The sequence below is a fragment of the Opisthocomus hoazin genome, chromosome 22 (genome assembly GCF_030867145.1).
Source record: "Opisthocomus hoazin isolate bOpiHoa1 chromosome 22, bOpiHoa1.hap1, whole genome shotgun sequence".
NCBI classification, from domain to species: domain Eukaryota; kingdom Metazoa; phylum Chordata; class Aves; order Opisthocomiformes; family Opisthocomidae; genus Opisthocomus; species Opisthocomus hoazin.
The window spans coordinates 2,106,489-2,126,583 of NC_134435.1; the positions used below are offsets into that span (position 1 = coordinate 2,106,489).

The window sequence follows — 20,095 nt, forward strand, 5'->3', positions numbered from 1 at the left end:
TCGCAAACTATATTTTGCTGAAGGCAGTGTACGGAGAGGACGCTGCCTGGAGAGCATCCTTCTGATACCAATCCACGCAGGGCTTTCCTGGAGCTCAGCCCCACAGCCAGTCCAGGGTGGTGATCCACGGCTACCACGAAGGGCAGTTGCTGGACATGCCCACAAACCAACCGAATCCCCCCCGGATGCGGTTCCCTGGCCAGCACCGGGTCACCCGGCTCGCCGGGAGGCAGGTCCGGAGCAGGGACCGGCTCCCACCGAGCAGGGAGCACTGGCCACGCTTCCAGCGATGACTAACGGCTGGGCAGAGGCGTCTGGATCCAACGGGTCACTCGGGAAACAGGGGAGACATCCAAGAGCCATGGCACCGAGCACTTGCTTTGGGCCAAACTAAAATAGACCCCATAAAGCATTACTGGAGCTGCTTTCCTTACTGTAGGAAGAAATAAACTATTCATTTTTTCCTGCCAAGGGGAAGGCCACTCCTATGGACTTCTCCGGGTACAGCCAAGGTGCGTTTGCTCTCGTAGAAGCCACCTAACCAACCCAACAGCGCAATCTCCTCCCGAAAAGGAGTCACCCCACGCTGAACAGTTCCTCACCAACACCAGCTCCTGCCTGGTCCAGTCTTGCAGAAGCCTGAGCATTTATTTTTGCCTCCCTGTAAGAGGTAAGAGCCTTCAAAATCTGCATTTATGAAGGTTTAAGGCCTCACAAAACCACTGCAATCCTCTTGCCTACCTTCCTGCCTAGCAAAGCCCCGGCCACCTCACCCACGAATCCTGCACCACTGCAAGGCTGTGGGACATCAGCAGCAACATCTCCTACAGAGAATCCACCACTCCTCTGGGCACATGGCGAGGTCTCAGTTAAAAATATCCACCCTGGTAGGTGCAGTTGGGCAAACCCAACCTGAAGCCACAGACCCTCCTGCTGCCAGACGTGTTCCACACAGCAGCTTCCAGACACCGCGAGGTCATTGATGAACATTTCTGCATCTCAGGTGAGCTAAGCAGACAGACCACCCGTAACCCCACCAAGGCACACACCAGCACTGCTGCGAGACCTCTGTCCACTCCTCCCTTGACCGAGCGGAGCTGTGCCGGTGACAGAGCCCCTGCCCCGTGTCCATGCAAGAAGTCCCCTCTTCAGAGAGGAGATGAACTTTCACAGAGATACTGCTGACACCACGCACACTGACACGGCAGCTACCACCAGCAGTACGGTCACAGCTGCCACCAGCAAGATTCAAGCACCACTTCCTAACCACAAGGGCTGGGTGGACACCAGCAGAAAGCTGGGCACATACCGCGTGCCTCCCGCAGAGGAGGAGTACTCGAGGGTCCGATCTCAGCCAGCAAACAGACACCAATTGATACCAGCGGCTAAAACGGGGTGTAAAAGTGGGAATTCAGCCCATAAATCCACGTGGTTGAAGCCCTCATACACAAGAGCAAAGTGCTGCCACGCTGCAGGTGAAAGCTCTTTTCAGCAAAACCACTCTCAGCCCCGACGAAGATGTTCTGCTGTCACACCACCCCAGCAGCTGCTCACCAAGACCTCCCGTCCCTACACGAGGATGTCCACCTCTTCCCAGGAGAGCTCCACCAGCCTGCGGGCAGCCAGGAAGGGAAGCCCTCTCCTGCCCTGGGTACAGCCCCCATTTGGGGTAGGAGAGCGCCCAGCTGCCCTAAAACTGCTCCAAACGGAAAGCAAAATCCGTCCTCCTTGGCTATGGGAAATTCTACCTGCGGGAAGGGTTTTCTTGTTCTTCTTTTTCTCTCTTTCCTAATGCTGAAACCACATCGTAACCACCTCAACCCTACAGCACGGGCTGAGCTCAGGGGACTCCGCTTTGGCCGGGTGGCTTGGACATCGCTGCCCGATGAACCCTGAGGAACCAGCGAGGCTCTGCTCCATTGCTGGCAGCGCTCCTTCCCCACCGCCCGGGTTTCCAGTCAGAAACGACATGTTTTCCAAGAGAAGTATAAAGAGAAAATGACAGCTCTTTATAGCAGGAAATGCCTTTTTAATCTGAAGGGGAAAATCGTATAAACTTCTTCAGATCCATTACAGCTAACATTAGTTCTTTGTGAGCCTTATAAGGAGCATTCATTTTGACTGGATAATTTGTGATTTGAATTAGGAACTTTTAGCTACAGAATTAATTCCAGTGGAAAGCAAAAAAAAAAAAACACCAAACCACAACCCAATTTTTATTTTGATTTGAAATATTTAAAAAGTGTATTTGGTGGGACCTTCTAATGTATATTAATTGAACAGATGTTCAGGAAAGTGATAGGTGGGGGTTAATGATGCTGGAGGCTTCACCGAAAGGAGATTTTGATCCCCGTGCTACTCCTGCTTGAGTCAATAAAACCTCCACTGGCTTGAAGGATCCGACGCAGCTCACAGCCTGCAGGAGCCTTGCAAGGTGCAAGCAAGCATCCAGACTTACAGAAATCAACTGGACCCACTTCTTCTATCAGTGAGCTTTTAAAAATAGTTTTGCCTCACTGTTTTTAGAAATACAGAACAATAACGTGGCCCATGGGGACGCACCGAGACCTGAACCCAAGGGCACATCTGCTCCAGGGCCAGCCGCCAGCCTTCTGCCGAAGAGCCAAGGGAAGCCGACACGAGAACACGTCAAAGAGAAGGGGACCTACCTGTTCACGGAGAGCAGCAGCTGGTCCATGCATGCTTTGATCTTGTTTTGAGCTTCTAGGTGCGTCATGCTCTCCGTGCTCTCTCCATTAATTGCCAGAATAATATCTCCTGGGCACAGGTTTGCCATGGCTGCTTTACTGCCGGGGTTGATCTAGGCAGGGAAGAAGAAAAGGGTTACTTTAAAAAAGTCCAGTTGCTTGGAATAAGCAGCAGATAAAGGGAACAGTAATTTCTAGAGAAGATGTGTGTTGTCCACGCCAATGGCATCTACCAGAGGTTGGACGTCAGAGCCAGGGCTCGGGTCAGCCCCAGTTCTCCGAGCGCCAGCCTCTACAACAATGCTCTTAAATAAGAGATCTCTGCCAACCCGCAGCAGTGCGCGACCAGGTCCTCTCTCCAGATGTCCCTCCGGCTTGAAATAATGCAATGCCCTATTTCCAGAGACGCTTCACTCTCCTTCGGCTTGCAGGCCTTAAATCACGCTGCGAGAGGCAGTCCCAAAGAGCATGGCAAACCCTCCTCTCGGGCTGACCACGCCATCAGAAGACGAGCGCTGCCACCCTGATTGCTCCCTGCGGAGAGGTTACATTTGACATCAGTTTTTCCCGACCATCATTCAAACGTCTTGTCCCTGGCCTTGCACGGAATGTCACACAGCTCCTTACGTCTCCACAGCTCTTTCCCTCTGGCTTTGTAGGAGTGCCAGAACTTTATAAAACTCATAACTTCTTTCCTGAGGAACTACCGACAGGTCCAAGTACTGCTTGTGGTCAGCCGTAAGACCGATCCTGCAGCCCACAAAAGAGTTTCCTGAGAAGTTACCATTTCATTTCATGTGGTTTCAATTTTTGAAATAGTATAAAATGACACAAGGCATGGACAGGACAGGTAAATGTGCCTGTTTAAACTCTTCATAGCTAGGTGCTTGCCCTAAGCGTCGTTCAGAGCATCTGCTAAAGCTCCACTAACCAACCACGTGGTTTATCAAGTGAGAAAGTACAGCCAGTCTACCTTTCGGTCATTCATGTCTCGCTGGATGTAGAGCGCGATGGTGCTTTGATTCCGTTTCATCTTGGTTTACACGGGCATCTTGGGCGATGGGTCTCTGCTCCATCACACCCTGCTTGGAAGGTCCAGGCAACAGGATCGCTGCTCTGCCCTCCGCCTCCCCTTGGATTCAGCCCACGTCGGCGCATGGGGACCACCAAACGCTGACACACCAGGGGTATGGTTTCTAACCCAGTTTGAGACCCAGCGCCCAGCCATCAGCTCCACGGTGCCCACCAGCCCCTGACCACCGCATTAAATGGGCAGTCTTTCAGAAAGGGAGGCACGCACGCCTCCCTGATTCCCTCCTGATCCGGCTTTGTCCAGCTCTACGGTCACAGGGATTTTGAAGAGGGTTTAGCCTTGCCACCAAAGCCCTTTGTGGGACGTGCTGGGGCTGCTCACGGGACCAAGGCCGGTAAAACAGCCAGCGCCAGGCAGACGACACCCGGCGTAGCACGGACTGGCTGCGTGATTACAGCCATGCCACCACTGAAACTCGAACCTGAAGGTGTTTGAGGAGCTCCAAACCACTTTGTGCACTTAAGTAGAACTGGCAGCCTGAATTAAGCCTTTTGTTGCATTGTCAGAGTAAATCAGCATTTACCATTTGCTCTTCAATAGTTTCAGCCGAGCTATTTTGCTCCAAAAACAAACCCACCCAGTCTTCTTCTCCCCTGTTCCCCGGCTCCCCTGTGACTCAGCCCCAAGCCAACAACAGGAGGTATTTCTGAACACAGCACACCCGAGCTGTAAAGCTCCGACACGGGACATTTCAACTGGGATAGGTTTATTTTCTCCCTGGCACACATCTGTCCTGTTGGGTTTTTTGAAGACTTGCAAGAAGACATGGCATTCACAGAGCATCACGCTCCTTCTACAGGTCAACCAGAAGGTCAACCAGAAGGTCAACCAGAAGGTCAACCAGAAGGTCCAAGGAAGCATCACCATGCGCTCTCCTGTTGCTACCCGCCTCCCTCGGTGTCCGCCCCGCAGCCCAGCTGCCAGCAGACTTTCGGACTAGCAGACCTTCAGCTTGACCCAGGACAGCTGCATTTCGTTCTTGTCTATTCAACGCTGTCTAGATGTCTGACGGATTTTTTTTTTCTCCCTGCACTGATCTTAACCAGACTGTGGCTTCCCTGGAGAATAAGCTGCTCATAAATGGGGCTCTTCGCTGTTTCCTATTTTTAGATTCTGGTTTATTTCAAATTATTTTGGCAGTATCTTCATATTAGCATTTTATGGTAGCCGTGGAGATGACCGAGGGCTTGAAACGGAGCTGCACTCCAAGAACTCATTAGTTTGAGATACAGCATCGGTGTCACAGCAGCTTGGGAATCAGTATTGTAATGTCTGTCAGGTCCAAAGTTTGTATTTTAATGAATAATGTTTAAAATATTTCAAATCTAGTTCTCCTGACTCACAGCTGCGCAAAGCCATTGACACCAAGCAGCCCTACGAGCCTGGTTATGAGTCAGGGCTGCGTCTGAATCCTCGGGCAAGGGTCCTACCCGCTTCGCTCCGTGCGCACCCGTGCAGACAGCCGACTGCAAAACCAGGATCTCCGTAAGGAGCAGGACCCAAGTTGAAGTACAGTCATTTTTGTAACAGAGTCGATGCTTGGAGCGAAACAGCCGAGAAAGACGACCCTCCGTCATCACGTGGCAACCAACAACTACACGAGGAAGGAGCAAGAGGGATCTGGGTGCCTTGCTCAGGCACCCACCAAGCTACAAGCAGGCAGCACCCAGCAGCAACCGGCTCACCCCAGAACGCTCCTCAACCAGCCTCTCTCCTTACACAGGCCAGCTCCTGCTGAGCATCTGCCATGATAAACCAGCACTTACATAAAACAAGAGGTCTTCTGTTCAAGTGAGAAGCCTTGATCTGCAGACCAGCCCGTTCTCCGGGGCTGTAGCCCCAAGCGCTGTGCCCACAGCCGCGCCTGCTGCCCGCAGGGTCTCTCCCCGACGCCGAAGCCCGGCAGCGCAGAGAGGTTTCGGGATGGAGCCCTCACCGGGGCGCTTGCCCGTAGCTCCCTGGGCTCGGCCGTGAGCGGTAACCGCAGCGTGTGCGACGCGAGTGAGGCGTGCGTGGATTCGAGAGCGACTGGATGCGTTACGGAGTAAAAAGCACTGCAGAGAACCTGCACCGAGCCTCCGGAGCCCGGTGTCCTTGAAAGGGGCCTCCAGAGGAGCTGAGCTTCGAGAACAGGACAGGCTTCAGAAAACCAGCGACAAGATTTTTGTTGGTTTGTTGTTGAAGTTCTCCAGCGGTGCTAAGAAAAAACCGTTCTAAAAGTCCAGGTCGAACGAACGCAGCGCAAGACAAGACCGACGCTGCGTAACTGGGGCTGGCGCGAGGGGTCTGCCCAGCACCAGGACAGGTTGTGTCCCCCCACCACACGCTGCCTTCCCATGGGCGATGCCAAGAACCCCCAGGCAGAGCCCCAGCGCCGAGCACGGGCTCCATCCCATGGCACCCAGCGTGCCCAATGCCTCGGCTTGCCCACGCTGGGCGCCTGCCAGGATTGGGCTGTTTGTCTGCTTTTCCTCCAGCGAAGAGCTCAAGCAGGGCAACCGCACGCTAGCGAGGAGCCAGCCCGCTCCCTCATGCCCTGCCAACCCCCGGGGCTCCAGGGCCCCGCGCTGGCGCCGGTATTTCAGGGCTGGAGCGAGGTGCTGGTGGAGATCAGGGTCTCCTTCCCTGCAAGGCCACCCAGGTCCCAGCGAGCTCTGTTTGTGCCGCGGGGGAGCAGCCACCTCGGTACACACTGAGAGCAGTTGAGGGTATGGCACCCAGCGCCAAACCCACAGCAAACACCACAGGCTTGAAGCAACGTAAATATTTTATTGAAGTTCCCCTAAAGGTTTTTCTTTTTCAGCTAGACAAGAATCCTGCCTCACGGTGAAGAGCTGAGCTCCCAAAGCCACAACTTTCTGCAGCAAGGGAGCAGAACTCCTGGCCACCAATTAACGTGCGCTGCTCGTTATTGCTGCCCTGCCCTCGAAGATATTTTCCCAGTCGTGTAAATCCAAAGCCAACCGATGGAGAGTCACAGAGTCACAGAATGGTAGGGGCTGGAAGGGACCTCTGTGGGTCATCTAGTCCATCCCTCCTGCCGAAGCAGGGTCACCTACAGCAGGCTGTAGAGGACCTTGTCCAGGCGGGTCTTGAATATCTCCAGAGAAGGAGACTCCACAACCAGTCGGGGTGAAGTCGCACAGGGCAGCCTGGACAACCCCACAGCCTGCCAACGAGAGGGGAGAGGACCTTCCCTCTGCACCTTCCCTCTCCTGGGTGCCATCCAGCTCTTCCCTTGGGCCACACCGGGTGCTCAGCAGGGGCTAAGCACAGCCCGGGGTGCAATCCCGCAGAGCCAAACCATTTTCTGGGAGCAAATCAAAGCAACTCTGAGCAAGGGTCCAGCGCGCTGGACCCGTCACCTGGGACCAGGGGAGGGATGGGGCTGGCTGGCAGCAAGCTCCTCACGAGATGATCAAAGGCAGCTCCTTATATGCCCACGGAGGTGGATTCGGGTGTGCTCTGCCCGAGGCAAGCGCGCACGCACAGCACGGCGTCTGCTCCGGGAACGCAGCGTAAGCACGCGGCCTTTCTCGTGCTCTCCCAAAATTAAATCAAGTCAATAGAGAACAACGTTCCGCATTTAATCCGCCCGTAAAAATAAGCAGCTGCTTCTTCATTTCTCTCTCTCAAAAAAAAAAAAACAAAAGCAGATGTATAAGAGCATTTACAAACAGAAAATACTAAAAGAAACCAAACACGCGTGCAGCTAGCAATGCTCTAACCGGAGGGCCCGTGGAGGCTTGCGGCGCACGTGCCCCCGTAAGCAGCTCCAGGCTCTCCCGTGCCGCATGCCTCCCACAGGGACTCGCTCCAGCAGGAAGCAGGACTGGAGGTTTTTCCCCTTTTCCAAAAAGCGTGTTATTCTCCCTAATCCCCTCAGGTCCAGTCTCATTTGCGACGCCTTTGTACGTCCTCCGCATAGCGCTGGGCTTCAAAAAAATACCAGAGGTCCAGTATCGGTGCCTGTCTCAGTCCTTTTATAGGATTCCAGCAGGAAAAGAAGGCTTTTAAAGAAAGAGACCCCAGTGAGCAGCCCCCTCGCTGTCCTCTGCCTCCTCCGTCACCGCAGGGGGGTCGGTCACCGCGCCGCGAGCATCACCCCCACGCCAAGGATAACGATGGGAAAGGCGACCGTGGGGCTGCAGCACTGGACCAGCACCCCACCAGCTGGTATCTCCTTTTGCCAAGTCCTCAACCAGCGAATTCTATCCTCACAATCACAAACCAATTATTTTCCCCACCGCCTTTCCCCAGATTACCACGCAGCCCTCTCCCCTCCCAGCAGACCGGGATCAACAAGCAGCCCCCCCGCACCCCAGCCACACGGATACTCCGACGCGCTGGAACAGACTGGAACCCCCCCAAAGCCAGCAGCAGTTATCTTATCTGGCCCCTGGAGCCTCGTTAGGATTTACTGAGTGTTAGCATCTGACATCGGGCCAATAAACTGAAGCACATCCATGCTGTCCCAAGCCAGCCGGCGCTGGAAGCTGCGCAGCCTCATTCAGTCAGCACGATTATCCGTGCCGAGAGGCGTTTGCTCTTGAAACGCGCCCAGCGTTGGGCTCACCCCGGAGATCAGGCACGGGAGCAGGCCAGGACTGCGAGACCTGCCAGCCCACTGCAAGTCTTCGGGGGCAAAGCCCCCGCCACGTCTCGCCGTGGGGGTCCCACCGCCCGCGCGGGGCCAGCCCCCCACGCCCCGGGGACGGCGCGGCTCCCAGCAGCTCTGCTCACGCCGTCTCCAGAGCTGGGCCAGCACCGCTAGCTGAAACTGCCAACGCTTAAGTGAAAGGCTGATTTGTTATTTGTTCTGTTAACTTAACCCCTTTTTTCACTCTTTCCCCCAGGAACCTGCCCCGTAACATCACCCACGTCAGGACCCCAGGACGAAGGAGCAGGGGACTTGGCTCGTCCGCGCTGCCTGCACAGCCACTGGAGACAAGACTCACTATTTATTCTCCCAGTCTTTTTTACTCCAATTAGTAAAAGGTTCCTATTCAGGTGATACCTGCAGATGTAAAATTTCCACTTACTAGAGTGATTCTAATTAAACTACAGCAGATCCTTGCTGTTTTGAGAAGACAGGAAAGCACTGAGATAAAGAGGCTCCTAAATAATGCTACTTAGACAAACTTGACTTGCTGTTTGGGGGGGACAGGAAAGCTCTGAGATAGAGAGGCTCCTAAATAATGTTATTTGGCCAGCTCGGCCTTGGGAGGGCAGAGGCACCAAGCTACAGAGATAAAGAGGCACCAAGAGGGCAACGAGACCGGAGCAAAACAACCTGGAAGGACACACACACTGATCTTCGAACTGAGCCTGCGCAGAAACAACGGTCAACCAGCGGACACTGCGATGAGGAGTGTGAGCCTTCATCCTGAGACCCACAAAGACCACCCGAGGATGCTAACAGACATGCGTGAAAGACATTAACATATGCTAATCAGTTCTTGGAAAAGTCATGAATATGCTAAACATTTCTTGGAAATACAATGAAGATGTATATTGTGAGTGTATTTAACCTGAAATGACGGGGTGTTTGGTGCAGAGATCCCCGTGTGCCCAGCACCCTAATAAAGAATCCCTGCTTAACAGCCCTCTGGCTATTGAGGCTTCAACTCCGGCTTTTCATCGCATCACAGGCCAATCACACTCACATAAGAAAGGCACTTTTCTCTCTCCCAGATCTCCTTCCCTTTTAAGACAGAAAGCACTACTGTTACCAACCGCAACGCATGCCCTCAGTCGATGAAGCCATCTTCCCAGAAGCCGATGGGCTAAGGGCAGCCCCATGCAAGCCTCCGCAGACCCCACCACTTTTCTCTTCCATCAATGGCGGTTTGTTACAGGCAAGTCTGGGGAAATTTTCCGTTCTGCAAGCGTGATCAAAAGGGCCTGATTAAAGCCTTCGGGAGGCTTTCAAGATAGTGTGACAAAATTCTCAGCTTTTAAACAAAGCCAGCCTGTTGTACGACCAGGAAGCACGCTACGGGGCAGCAGATGATCTTACGGTAGCAATATCTTTGAAAGCAGGAAGAATCGAGAGTTCAAGGACTAACTAATGAAGATAAATTCCCTGAATCCTTTAAGCATCCTTGCTAGGGATTCTCTTCAGCTTTCCACAGTGTCGTGCCTTGAACTGACACACATTCCTTGCCAATCCGTTTGCATTTTTCCAATTGCTTGTATAAAATCCAATGCATCAAGACATTATTTATCCTTGCCAATCCATTTGCATTTTTCTAGTTGCTTATATAAAATCCAATGTATCAAGACATTATTTAGGCATGCTGCACGGCCAGTAAACGAAGAGCACTCTTTACGCAACATGAATTCATTTAACCACTGAAGAAAACAAGATGAAACTTCAGAGCATAAAAGGGAAAGAACCAGAGTACAAGCGTTACAAAAGGCAAGACACTTCAAAATCCTTTTGAATCCAAGGACTGATGGATCCACACCAAATTTGGAATCAGATTCGCAGTGTAGATCCCAGTCCAGCTCAAAGGCTGAGGTCTCTGCATAAGGAAGCAGGTGAGAATCAATGAGATCAGGTATGAATTTTAGAGCAACCAACGAGCCACGTAACCCGAGTGCAAACCTTGCAGAGCTGATTGAGAAAGGCACAGGTCATTCAGACACTCACATCTGGCTTGTTTGGCCGAAAGCTTCCCTTGCTTGGCCCAAGGGTGCCCAGAACCCCGGCAGCACTGAGACCAGCAGCACTGGGACCAGCAGCACGCCACGCTACTCAGTCCCCAGGAGCCTCTCCTGCCTTCCTCCGAGGGCAAGCTGCAGATACACTGCTCTGCTACACAGAACGACCCGCTCTTCATCACTATTCCTGCTATTACTCTTGAATCTGCTTCATACTCACTCTGCCAGGTCGGGGAGCAGGGCCAGGGTGGGACAGCCTGCCCCCAGGGACACCAGCTAAGCCCTGGTGTAGGTGTGCTGGGGGCATCGCTGCCGTCCCCGATCCAGCAGCATCAGGGAAAGCGTTTGTGACCATAACTGGTTCATTTCCATGAGAGGCTTCGTGCTCAGCTCTCCTGGGAAGCCCCCCAGCCCGGACATCGCGCGGCAGCAGCTTCCTACAACCTGGCTGGGGGCTTTGCTGGAGACCTGAGGGAGCTGCTTGGAGCTCTCCCTCTCAAACCACCCACCTTCTCAGCCAGGAAGAGGGGCTGATGCTTTCTTTCCTACCAAAAGGAAAACAGCAACACAGGTACCTCCAAACAGAAGAAAAATCCCCAAACACCAGAAGTCCGAGTTCATCTGGTGAGCCAACCTGGAGCTTCGCTCTTGCACCGCAGGCGTTGGTCTCACACGGGCTGTGGGGATCCGTGCCTTTGCCATGCATCGTGAACGCTAGATATTTTGTGGGATTTGGACTTTTGTACCTTCTCCTGGGAAGAGTTTTGTGACTTACACAAACGGCAGCACTCAGACCCAGCGTCCTGTAAACCTCCCAGCAGAGCTTCCGCTCCGCGGTGCCCGTTACTGAGCGGTGCTGCGTTTCACTGCTGAAAACAGCTTCTCTTCTAGCTATGCATTGCCCATATCTGATAATTAGCAATAATTACTTTAAATAATCTTCCTTAATCTGGTATATTTTGCTTTCTGAAGCCTGTACTGTAAAATGTCACTCGCACGTAATCTGCTATCAGTCCACACAACACGTAAAACTACTTAAGGTTTACTGGGTGTGAATTTGAGTTGCTCTGGCTGACAAGAAAGACTGCGTGTGGCACAGGCTTTGAGGCACGTTTATGATGTTTGGAAAATTCATTGGCTGAAATGCTCTTGCACAGCAATTTTTATTTATTTTAATTATTTTTTAACTAGAGCTCTGTTCTGGACGGTAAGAAAGTGGGGCTGATTTTAGGTCTCTGCTTGCTGTAAAAGCCACCCGAATGCCACACCGCACCTCGACATCTTTGCAACCGCTCCGAGCGACCCAAAGCATCCCAGCTTGAAGTTTTTTGTGCAAAAAAAAAAAAAGAATAGAAGGCTGCGAGGGGACCTAATATATACTTACAAATATCTGCAGGGTGGGTGTCAGGAGGACAGGGCCAAGCTCTTTCCAGTGGTGCCCAGTGACAGGACAAGGGCCAACGGGCACAAACTGAAGCAGAGGAAGCTCCACCTGAAGATGAGGAAGAACTTCTTCCCTCTGAGGGTGACGGAGCCCTGGCCCAGGCTGCCCAGAGGGGTTGTGGAGTCTCCTTCTCTGGAGATATTCCAGCCCCGCCTGGCCGCGGTGCTGTGCAGCCTGCTGTGGGTGACCCTGCTTGGGCAGGGGGCTGGGCTGGGTGACCCCCAGAGGTCCCTGCCAACCCCGAACATTCTGTGATTCTGTGAAATCCCGAAGCAGGAACCAAATGTCACCTTCGCAGGCAGGGCTTGGGGCACGCGCGGCGTCCGCGCCTGCGTCCAAACCCACCGCATCCCCGACCCCGGCGACATTCGCCGCGCCTCTGGCAGCCGAACGAACCGAGCAGGGTGTTCTCTGCACACATCTCTCCTTTGGCTTTTTTTTATCAGCACTCCCAGATCTTGAGAGACCTGCTGTTCTCTCTCACCCTCTAGCACCTGGGGTCACAGATGACTTCAAACACAAAAACACGTTCACTGAGTGTCTGGGTATTTAAGGACGATGAGTCAACGCATTGTAAGAGCTCCAAAATCAAACAAACTTCTTTAGAAACACTGCCTTCAAGAGGACTTGTGCCTCCCACAGACTCATGATACATGTTTTCCCCCCCAAAGATACCAAAAAAAAAAAAAGTAAATGGCAATAGTCTGCGCTAATCCCACACAATCCATAGCGACATTTTTGTATGAAAATTAAAGGACTGATCTACTCCCAGCAGGACCGGGATTATCACCATTTATCGTGCTATACAGCAGCAAAAAGTTTCAGAAAAAAAAAAGAATAATTCCACATACTTCCCTTGTATACTTCCTATGCTAACAGGGCCGTTTTAGTAACTCTGCTATCTACTTTTATCTGTCTTTATTTATGTCTTTTACCCCTGTATCAAGCGGGATACCACCATGTGCTTTTCCAAAGTAACTCCGAATACCTGCCCCAACAGGCAATCTTCCAATCTTCAAGAAGTCAGAAAACTGACACTGCCATTTAAAAGAAAAAAAAGGAAAAAAAAGAGAAAAAAGAACCCCCCCCCCCCCCCCCCCCTAAACTGCCAGCCCCAGCTCTGAATCCCCCGGGCACGCCGAGCCCCTGCGGCTTTGCTCAGCCTGGCAGCGGCCCGCGGGGTCTTCGGGGCTGCGCCGCGTTTATGTGGCCGCACTCGCCCCGAGCTCAGCCCTCGCATGAACGGACCCACATGAGTCATTCCCCCCGCCTGCTTTCCCACTCGGCATTATCCGAGTGCTTGATTACAGTAATTAGCGTCAGGCTTTCGTTCCAGCATATTCTACCGTCGCCATCTCCTGAACCAGCACAAGCATTTGTTCCCTTTCAGTTATGAAATAAAGCCTTGGTGACAGAATAACCTCAGCCACAAATACAGTTGTTACAAACTTTCCTTGCTTCTTATCTGTAGCTCGGATTAACTGTGAAGTACCACTACAGCTCCGAGCGCAGCCACCAGACCTCTGGCTCCAGACCTTAGGAGCAGCAGTCACTGGAAGAGTGATGAGAACAAAGCAGAATGGCAAGCAAAACTATTTCCTTCCACTTAAAAAAGTCATCCCACTTGAACTATTATCTTATAATAAACATTAATACGCAACCGACTGAGAAAGAGCGAGCATCACATAGCTCTAAACAGGCAACAAAACCACCAAAGGTCAGCAGAAAGCAGCTGGGGTCCCAGTTTTAGGATCCATCGACACAGAGCAACTACTTCAAGCCATGTGGGACCTCTAAACAGAGAGCGTATCACTTCCATTTCATAATCCATCCAATACACAAAAGTTACATGTAAAGCCAGGAAAACCAAAAAAAACCAAACCAAACAAACAAAAACCTTAAAAAGCAAAGAAAAAAGCCCCGTTCCCCTTGGTGGCATCTCTGGTTCTTGCCCTCGCTGCCGACACACCCGGAGTTCCTGGGGCAGCCAAACCCAGACCCCCAGCACTGCCCAGCCCGGGGGCTGCAGAGCCCTTGGTGCTCTGCCATCCCCCGGCCCGCAACACCCGAGAAGAAGCCTCAGAGGCCACCTCAGAAACTACTCCTCCGAGTGGGTACTCCCCGCATTCCAGGGGGATCACAGCAACGCGCTCGGGCATTTGCCGGCTGCCCTGACGGAGTCAACAAGACAACTTTTACTGGAATTCCTCCCTCGGCAGAATTCCTTCTCGAATATCCTAACCTTTCACAGGGCACGTATTTGCTCAAACACAAAAGCTACTTAAGTTTAAAAGTCAACCTTAACTCAAACAATACCTGGATAATGGATTGCAGGCCAATTATTTCTCACCCTTCTTGTGTTACAGTTCCAAGCCAGCACCAAAAAAAGGCATTTTTGCTGCTCCCCTAGAGACTGCGGGTGAACTGATGTTGAAGCCAACAGATAAAGGAAAAACTACTAACAACTTTTTCTAAAAATACTGGAACCACTCCATTTGTCAGTTATCTGTTTAGCCAAGTAATTTATCCACGACTCTAAAAGCAGCAAGTGCTTGGATTAACCCTGGCAGCGCTGCGCGAAGGACGACATTGCCTGCTCTAGCAGCTGGACGAGCCAGCTCAAGTGATTAAACACATTCAGCTCCTCCAGTTACGCTAATGATCCGTTATCTTTTAATCCCAGGCAAGGGGTAGATCAACGGTGATCCCACACAGAGCCGCAGCACTCACTGACGTGGCTACAAGCACAACACGGCGAGCAGCCGAGTAAGCTGCTCCATCTCCGTCCCCGAGCCGTGGGTGCCGGTCAAAGGCAACGCCGTCCCTGCAGTAACCCCCGGTCCCACCAAGGGCAAACACAGTGCCCGGCTGTTGACCTGCTCAGCGTAGAAAAGCAGCTGTCAGCTACCAGAATCTTAATTAAGTCTCAAAACCTCTTACTATCAAGTCATTAAGGCCAACTCTAAGCAGATGTTTTGGGTGGTTCCCCTACCCCTGTAAGTGTCACTAGGAGGAGGAGGCATCAACTACATGATGTACTACACCTGCATAAACTGCAGGTATGAAACCAGCTGGCTTTCTCCCCCAGAGCACAGCCTTGGGCTACAACTCCCTTCCCAGCACTGTGCCAGCAACACACCAGTGTCCCCGTCCCTTCGGGGCTGTGTGCCCCCAGCCCAGCAAACCCCAGCCCCGCTCATCTGGGTCCTCCAGAAAACACAAGAAGAAACAAGGCGGGGGGTGGAAAAGGGTGGCTAGCACACCTCGCCTTTTACATGACCATGAGAAAGATGCCCTAAGCACACCCTGCAGGATTTTCATTTATCTTTCCTTATCTTTAATACCGCAGAACTTAACACCCTTGACTCCAGCCCCGCCGGCCTCGCTCGGGCAGTGCTCAGCATCAGCTGTTCCCAGTCACTTGGGCAATCAGATCTTTACCGCTTGTCACTTAAGATTGATCAAACCACAGAGGGAAGTGACCTTCAAGAAAAATAGACCATTCCTTGATTTCATGGGCATATGAGAAACAGCTGCAGGGGGTGGGCTCAACACCATCCGCTGCAGCTGCCCAAATGCCGTGACCTGGCAGGGGGTGAAGGTTCAGGCAAGCCAAGTCCCATTCCAAAGCAGGACTGACCATTCTTTTCCTTGCTGCCAAATCTATATTTTTTCCAAGTTTATCCCTTGACAACGCTGCCACAAGCCACTTTTGGGGACCACCTGCAGCTTCCCTTCCTGCCCCACGCCAGGCACCTCTCCCTTCCCGGCGTTCTGCCGCACCACGGTGCCTCCGCTCAGCCGGGTCTGGCAGCTCCAATCCCACCCGCTCCCCCATCATTTCCCCTCTAGCAGCCACGCTTTGGCTTCAGGTCCCACAAAAACGCAACACGAAGGAACTCTGCCTTCACTTAAGCCAGAGCAGTGACACTCAGACAGGCTTTGGAGCAGGAGCTGCACCCTTCTGGGGTCCCCCCCGCAGACAGCAAAGCATCGCGCTCCGGGGGCCCCGATGTCTCTGCACCGTTACAGCTAGAGAGAGGTCTGGGGAGAAATTGTCTCCTGTGGTAGCGTAGCAGAGAGTAGAGAAAAACAACCTATTAATGACCAAATACTTTTTTTTACAACCCAAATACTTTTTTTTACAACCCCTACACAGATAAATTTGCGTTTTATAAGTAAACAGCCAGCCTCTGGCACCCAGAGCTGAACGTGGGTGGCTTTTGGATGCCGCAAATCCCAAACAGCAACCTACGAGTTCCCAGTCCGGGCAGGATGGTTGCAGAGCTGCGCAGCCCCAACGCCCTGCGGTGCGTCGGTCCTGAGCCCACCTCGGGCACAGCATCCCTCGGGGCAGCCCCTCGCACCCAGAGCCCGTCAGCATCTCGGGCTCGCAGCTGGGTGCGGGAGTCCCAGAGGCTGGTCCTGCCTCCCGGTGGGATTTCTGCTTTGCCAAATGTGGTTGTCATTCAACGGCATTTTAATATAAAACAAATAAAATAAATCACTTTGGAGGAAACAAAAGTCAGCCAAAAGCTTCAACCATTCAGCTACAGTAAGAGGCTCCCTCTCTCCTGCACCCACCCAACCTGGAATAAACAGATTTACTGGTTGGACAATGACAGAATAACAGTGAACATGGCACCACACCAGCCACGCTCAGTCCTCAGCAGACAGGCAGGGTCGCACGGACCCACCACCAAGCAAAACCCTGGCTTGCCAAGAAGCCCCCCCCCAGCAGCCCCCTCCTGCACCCCCATGGCTGGCAGCAGCAGCTCAATTTTCCCCCATTTTTAAACATTTCCAGGGATTATTTGCAAAGCCGGTGAGGTCTCTCCTTGCGTTAAGGGCCCAAGCAGAGCACCCTACACCCACATTTCCATTCCCAGGGAGCTGTTTATCACCCTCCTGGAGCAGCCTCTAGCGCAAGGCACATCGGAGCATCCCCCCCTCTCTTCAGAGGGAGCAGAACTTAAAAAATCTCCCGTTTAAAAGGCTGACACGCTCAGTCCCGTGGAATTGAGTTACAGCTCCTCCCGATCCAAAGCAAGGCTGGCCCGATGAGCATTACCCTCACACCTCCCAGGTCTGCTGGATCAGGAATTTGGCAAGCCACCTGCCCAGGCGAAAGCAGACTTTGTTTTTTCTTGTTTAATATTAAACCAAGCTTTTTTTTCAAAGTAACAGGAAAACAGACTCCCTCCACTAAACTAAGATGTTCATCGTCTTCACATTTTTACAGCTACCAAGAGGGGATTTTGCGTTCTGTTGCGACACATCCCACGTTACCGGGGGAGAAAGGGGACGTCCCCGAGCCCGGGGGTGCAGGCTGAGCCCCGAGGGCCCCCCCTCGCAGCGCTGACACCCCGACCGCCAGCGGACGCCTGCCCGAGCCCGGCAGCACGGCCAGCCCCGCCGGCTGCCGCTGCCCTGGCTCTTCCTTCCCTCCTCTCCATCCCTCCTCCAAAAACAGCCCTCGCTGGAGCACTTCGTGAGGGACAGCCCAAGGCAAAAACCGGGGACGTCAGCTATGCCACAGGCGCATCTGAACTCGGACACAAACTCCTCAAACCACCAAATTCCAATTATTATTTCTTTAAAACTCCGGGTACACATTTCCCCTTTTCTCCCACAGCTTTGGCAGATGAATGAAAAGACGGCAACCAGCTTGTACGTGCTACAAGAGCATTTTTAAGTTGCTTTCAAAGCCTTCCAGTACTCCCAGTGTTTGTTCCAGTGCCCTGGCAGAGCTGGGCAACGCCACGCAGCCTCGGCAGGCAGGGCGGCTTCGGGCATCCAGCCCCGTCCCAGGGCAGCCGGCGGCGATGGGACCACCGGAGCCCGCGGGAACGTGCCCAGCCCCTCGCCCATCACGCAGCCCACCTCGCCACGCTCCTTCCCGCATGGGGAATGGTCTGTTTTCCAATATATCTACCCACAAAGCCTATCTCAAGCCTGGCCACGGTGCCTTAGCAAAGAATTTTCCAGAATACATCTTTCTGAGGTTAAACACAAGTGTGAGCGCACTTACACGGTAATTACTACCAGCCTGCGGGGACCCCCATAACGCAGCAGCCTGCGCGGAGGAACTTCTCGCCGACTTTACCCCTGCCTTCCCCAAAACCCCCAGCAGCCTGTGAACTCGGGCCAGGGCAGGGATCCAAGCCCCGCGCAGCGCCGAGCGCTTGAAAACTTTGCAAGCCGATCTTTGTGAATTAAGGTCCGAGAAAAGAAAAAAAATATCAATAAAGCGCGGAGAAGGGTGTCTGCTCTGCGTTAACGCGGGGAAGGGTGGCTGAAACGGCGCTGAAGTCAGGGAAAAATCCATATTTGTGTGGATACAGTAGGTAGGGGAAGAGATGGCAGCCCACAGACCCTGGGTACCGGCAGCGCGACCCCAGCCCCATCCCCGCTCCCAGCTCCATCCCACCCCCCCCCTCCCAACCCCGGCTCACCCTGGAGATGGTCAACGGGGCGCTGAAGTCCTTCCCTCCCACCAAGCGAAAACCCCACGGCGAGGGTCCACGCAGGACCACCGAGTGGGACATCGCGGCGGCTGCCCAGCGCTCCGTGCCCGGGGATTGGGGGGGGGGGGGTGGGGGGGGCTGCGGCTCCCACTCGCGACCCCCGATGGAATCGCTTCGCCCGGCTCCCAAACCCCGGGATGGGTCGGCCCCGCCTCCCCGCCACGCCCCGCCCCGCGGGGCGTGGCGGGGAGGCGGGGCCGACCCATCCCGATCGTCGTGGGGGGGGCAGCTTGAGCAGAGATTTTCCTTTTGGGAAGCTTTCACGGTTATCGGTGGGCAGGGGATAAACTTCCAAGAAAAGAATTATATTGGGTTTAAAGTAATTTGGGAATCCTTCCCGGCTATCGCTTGGCAAAAAGACAAAACTTCCAAGAAAATTATTATATTGGGTTTAAAGTAAATTGGGAATCCTTCATGGTTATTGCTTGGCAAAAGGACAAAACTTCCAAGAAAATTATTATATTGGGTTTAAAGTAAATCGGGAATCCTTCCCGGCTATCGCTTGGCAAAAGGACAAAACTTCCAAGAAAATTATTATATTGAGTTTAAAGTAATTTGAGAATCCTTCACGGCTATTGCTTGGGCAAAAAGAAAAAACTTCCAAGAAAAAAAACACGTCAGGTTTAAAGCAATGTGGGAATCCTTCATAGTTATCGCTTGGCAAAAAGACAAAACTTCCAAGAAAATTATTATATTGGGTTTAAAGTAAATTGGGAATCCTTCATGGCTATCACTTGGCAAAAAGACAAAACTTCCAAGAAAATAATCAGGTCAGGTTTAAAGCAATTTGGGAATTCTTTGTGGCTATCACTTGGCAAAAAGACAAAACTTCCAAGAAAATTATTATATTGAGTTTAAAGTAAATTGGGAATCCTTCATGGTTATCACTTGGCAAAAAGACAGAACTTCCAAGAAAATAATCAGGTCAGGTTTAAAGCAATGTGGGAATCCTTCACGGTTATCGCTTGGCAAAAAGACAAAACTTCCAAGAAAATTATTGTATTGAGTTTAAAGTAAATTGGGAATCCTTCATGGTCATTGCTTGGCAAAAGGGCAAAACTTCCAAGAAAATTATTATATTGAGTTTAAAGTAAATTGGGAATCCTTCACTGTTATCACCCGGGCAAAAGGTAAACTTCCAAGAAAATAATTAGATTGAGGTTAAAGCAATTTGCTGCGACATCTCTCTGCGTGTGCCCGCCTGGGACACGGGACGGTTTGTGCGGCCGTCCCACCGCCGTGCCCGCGTTCACCAGGAGCTCTGGTCCGGGACGGCGGTGGGAGCTGAGCCTTTCAGACACGCTCCTGAGCCATCGAGCAACGCCAACCCAGTGTCACGAACCCCAAAGAGGACAAACCTCGCTTGCTTTGCCAGCGAGGTGCCCACAGAGGAGCGGCTCAGCTGCAGCCCAGCTCCCACCCGTGCTCTTGGTTCCACGCGAGCGCGTCTCTCCGCGGCGAGAGGCTGCAGAGCCTGGCTTTTGTCTGCGCAGCCGGTGATGAATCATAGCTCCTCGTTCCTGCATGAGATCACCCGGCCGAGGAGCCTGGGAGCAGGCTGGCCTGAGGTTTCCTCGCTTGCCTTAGAGAATCCGCCCAGCCGCGCGCCGAAATGCGTCCCGCAGAGAGCTGGGGGACTCGTTTACGTCCCACCCCG

General features: G+C 52.7%; 1 protein-coding gene across 1 annotated transcript in view; it reads right to left on the reverse strand.

Annotated features, from left to right (window-relative positions):
• Positions 1 to 18,599, reverse strand: part of PDLIM4 (PDZ and LIM domain 4) — a 54,927-nt gene extending 36,328 nt beyond the window's left edge. Inside the window, exons 1-2 of the mRNA XM_075441683.1 lie at positions 18,367 to 18,599; positions 2,670 to 2,821 (exon numbers count right to left, since the gene is read on the reverse strand). Of these exons, the coding sequence (XP_075297798.1) occupies positions 2,670 to 2,821; positions 18,367 to 18,459 (245 nt within the window). The 5' untranslated portion in view covers positions 18,460 to 18,599. The remainder of the gene's footprint in view (positions 1 to 2,669; positions 2,822 to 18,366) is intronic.
• Between the last annotated feature and the right edge of the window lie 1,496 nt (positions 18,600 to 20,095).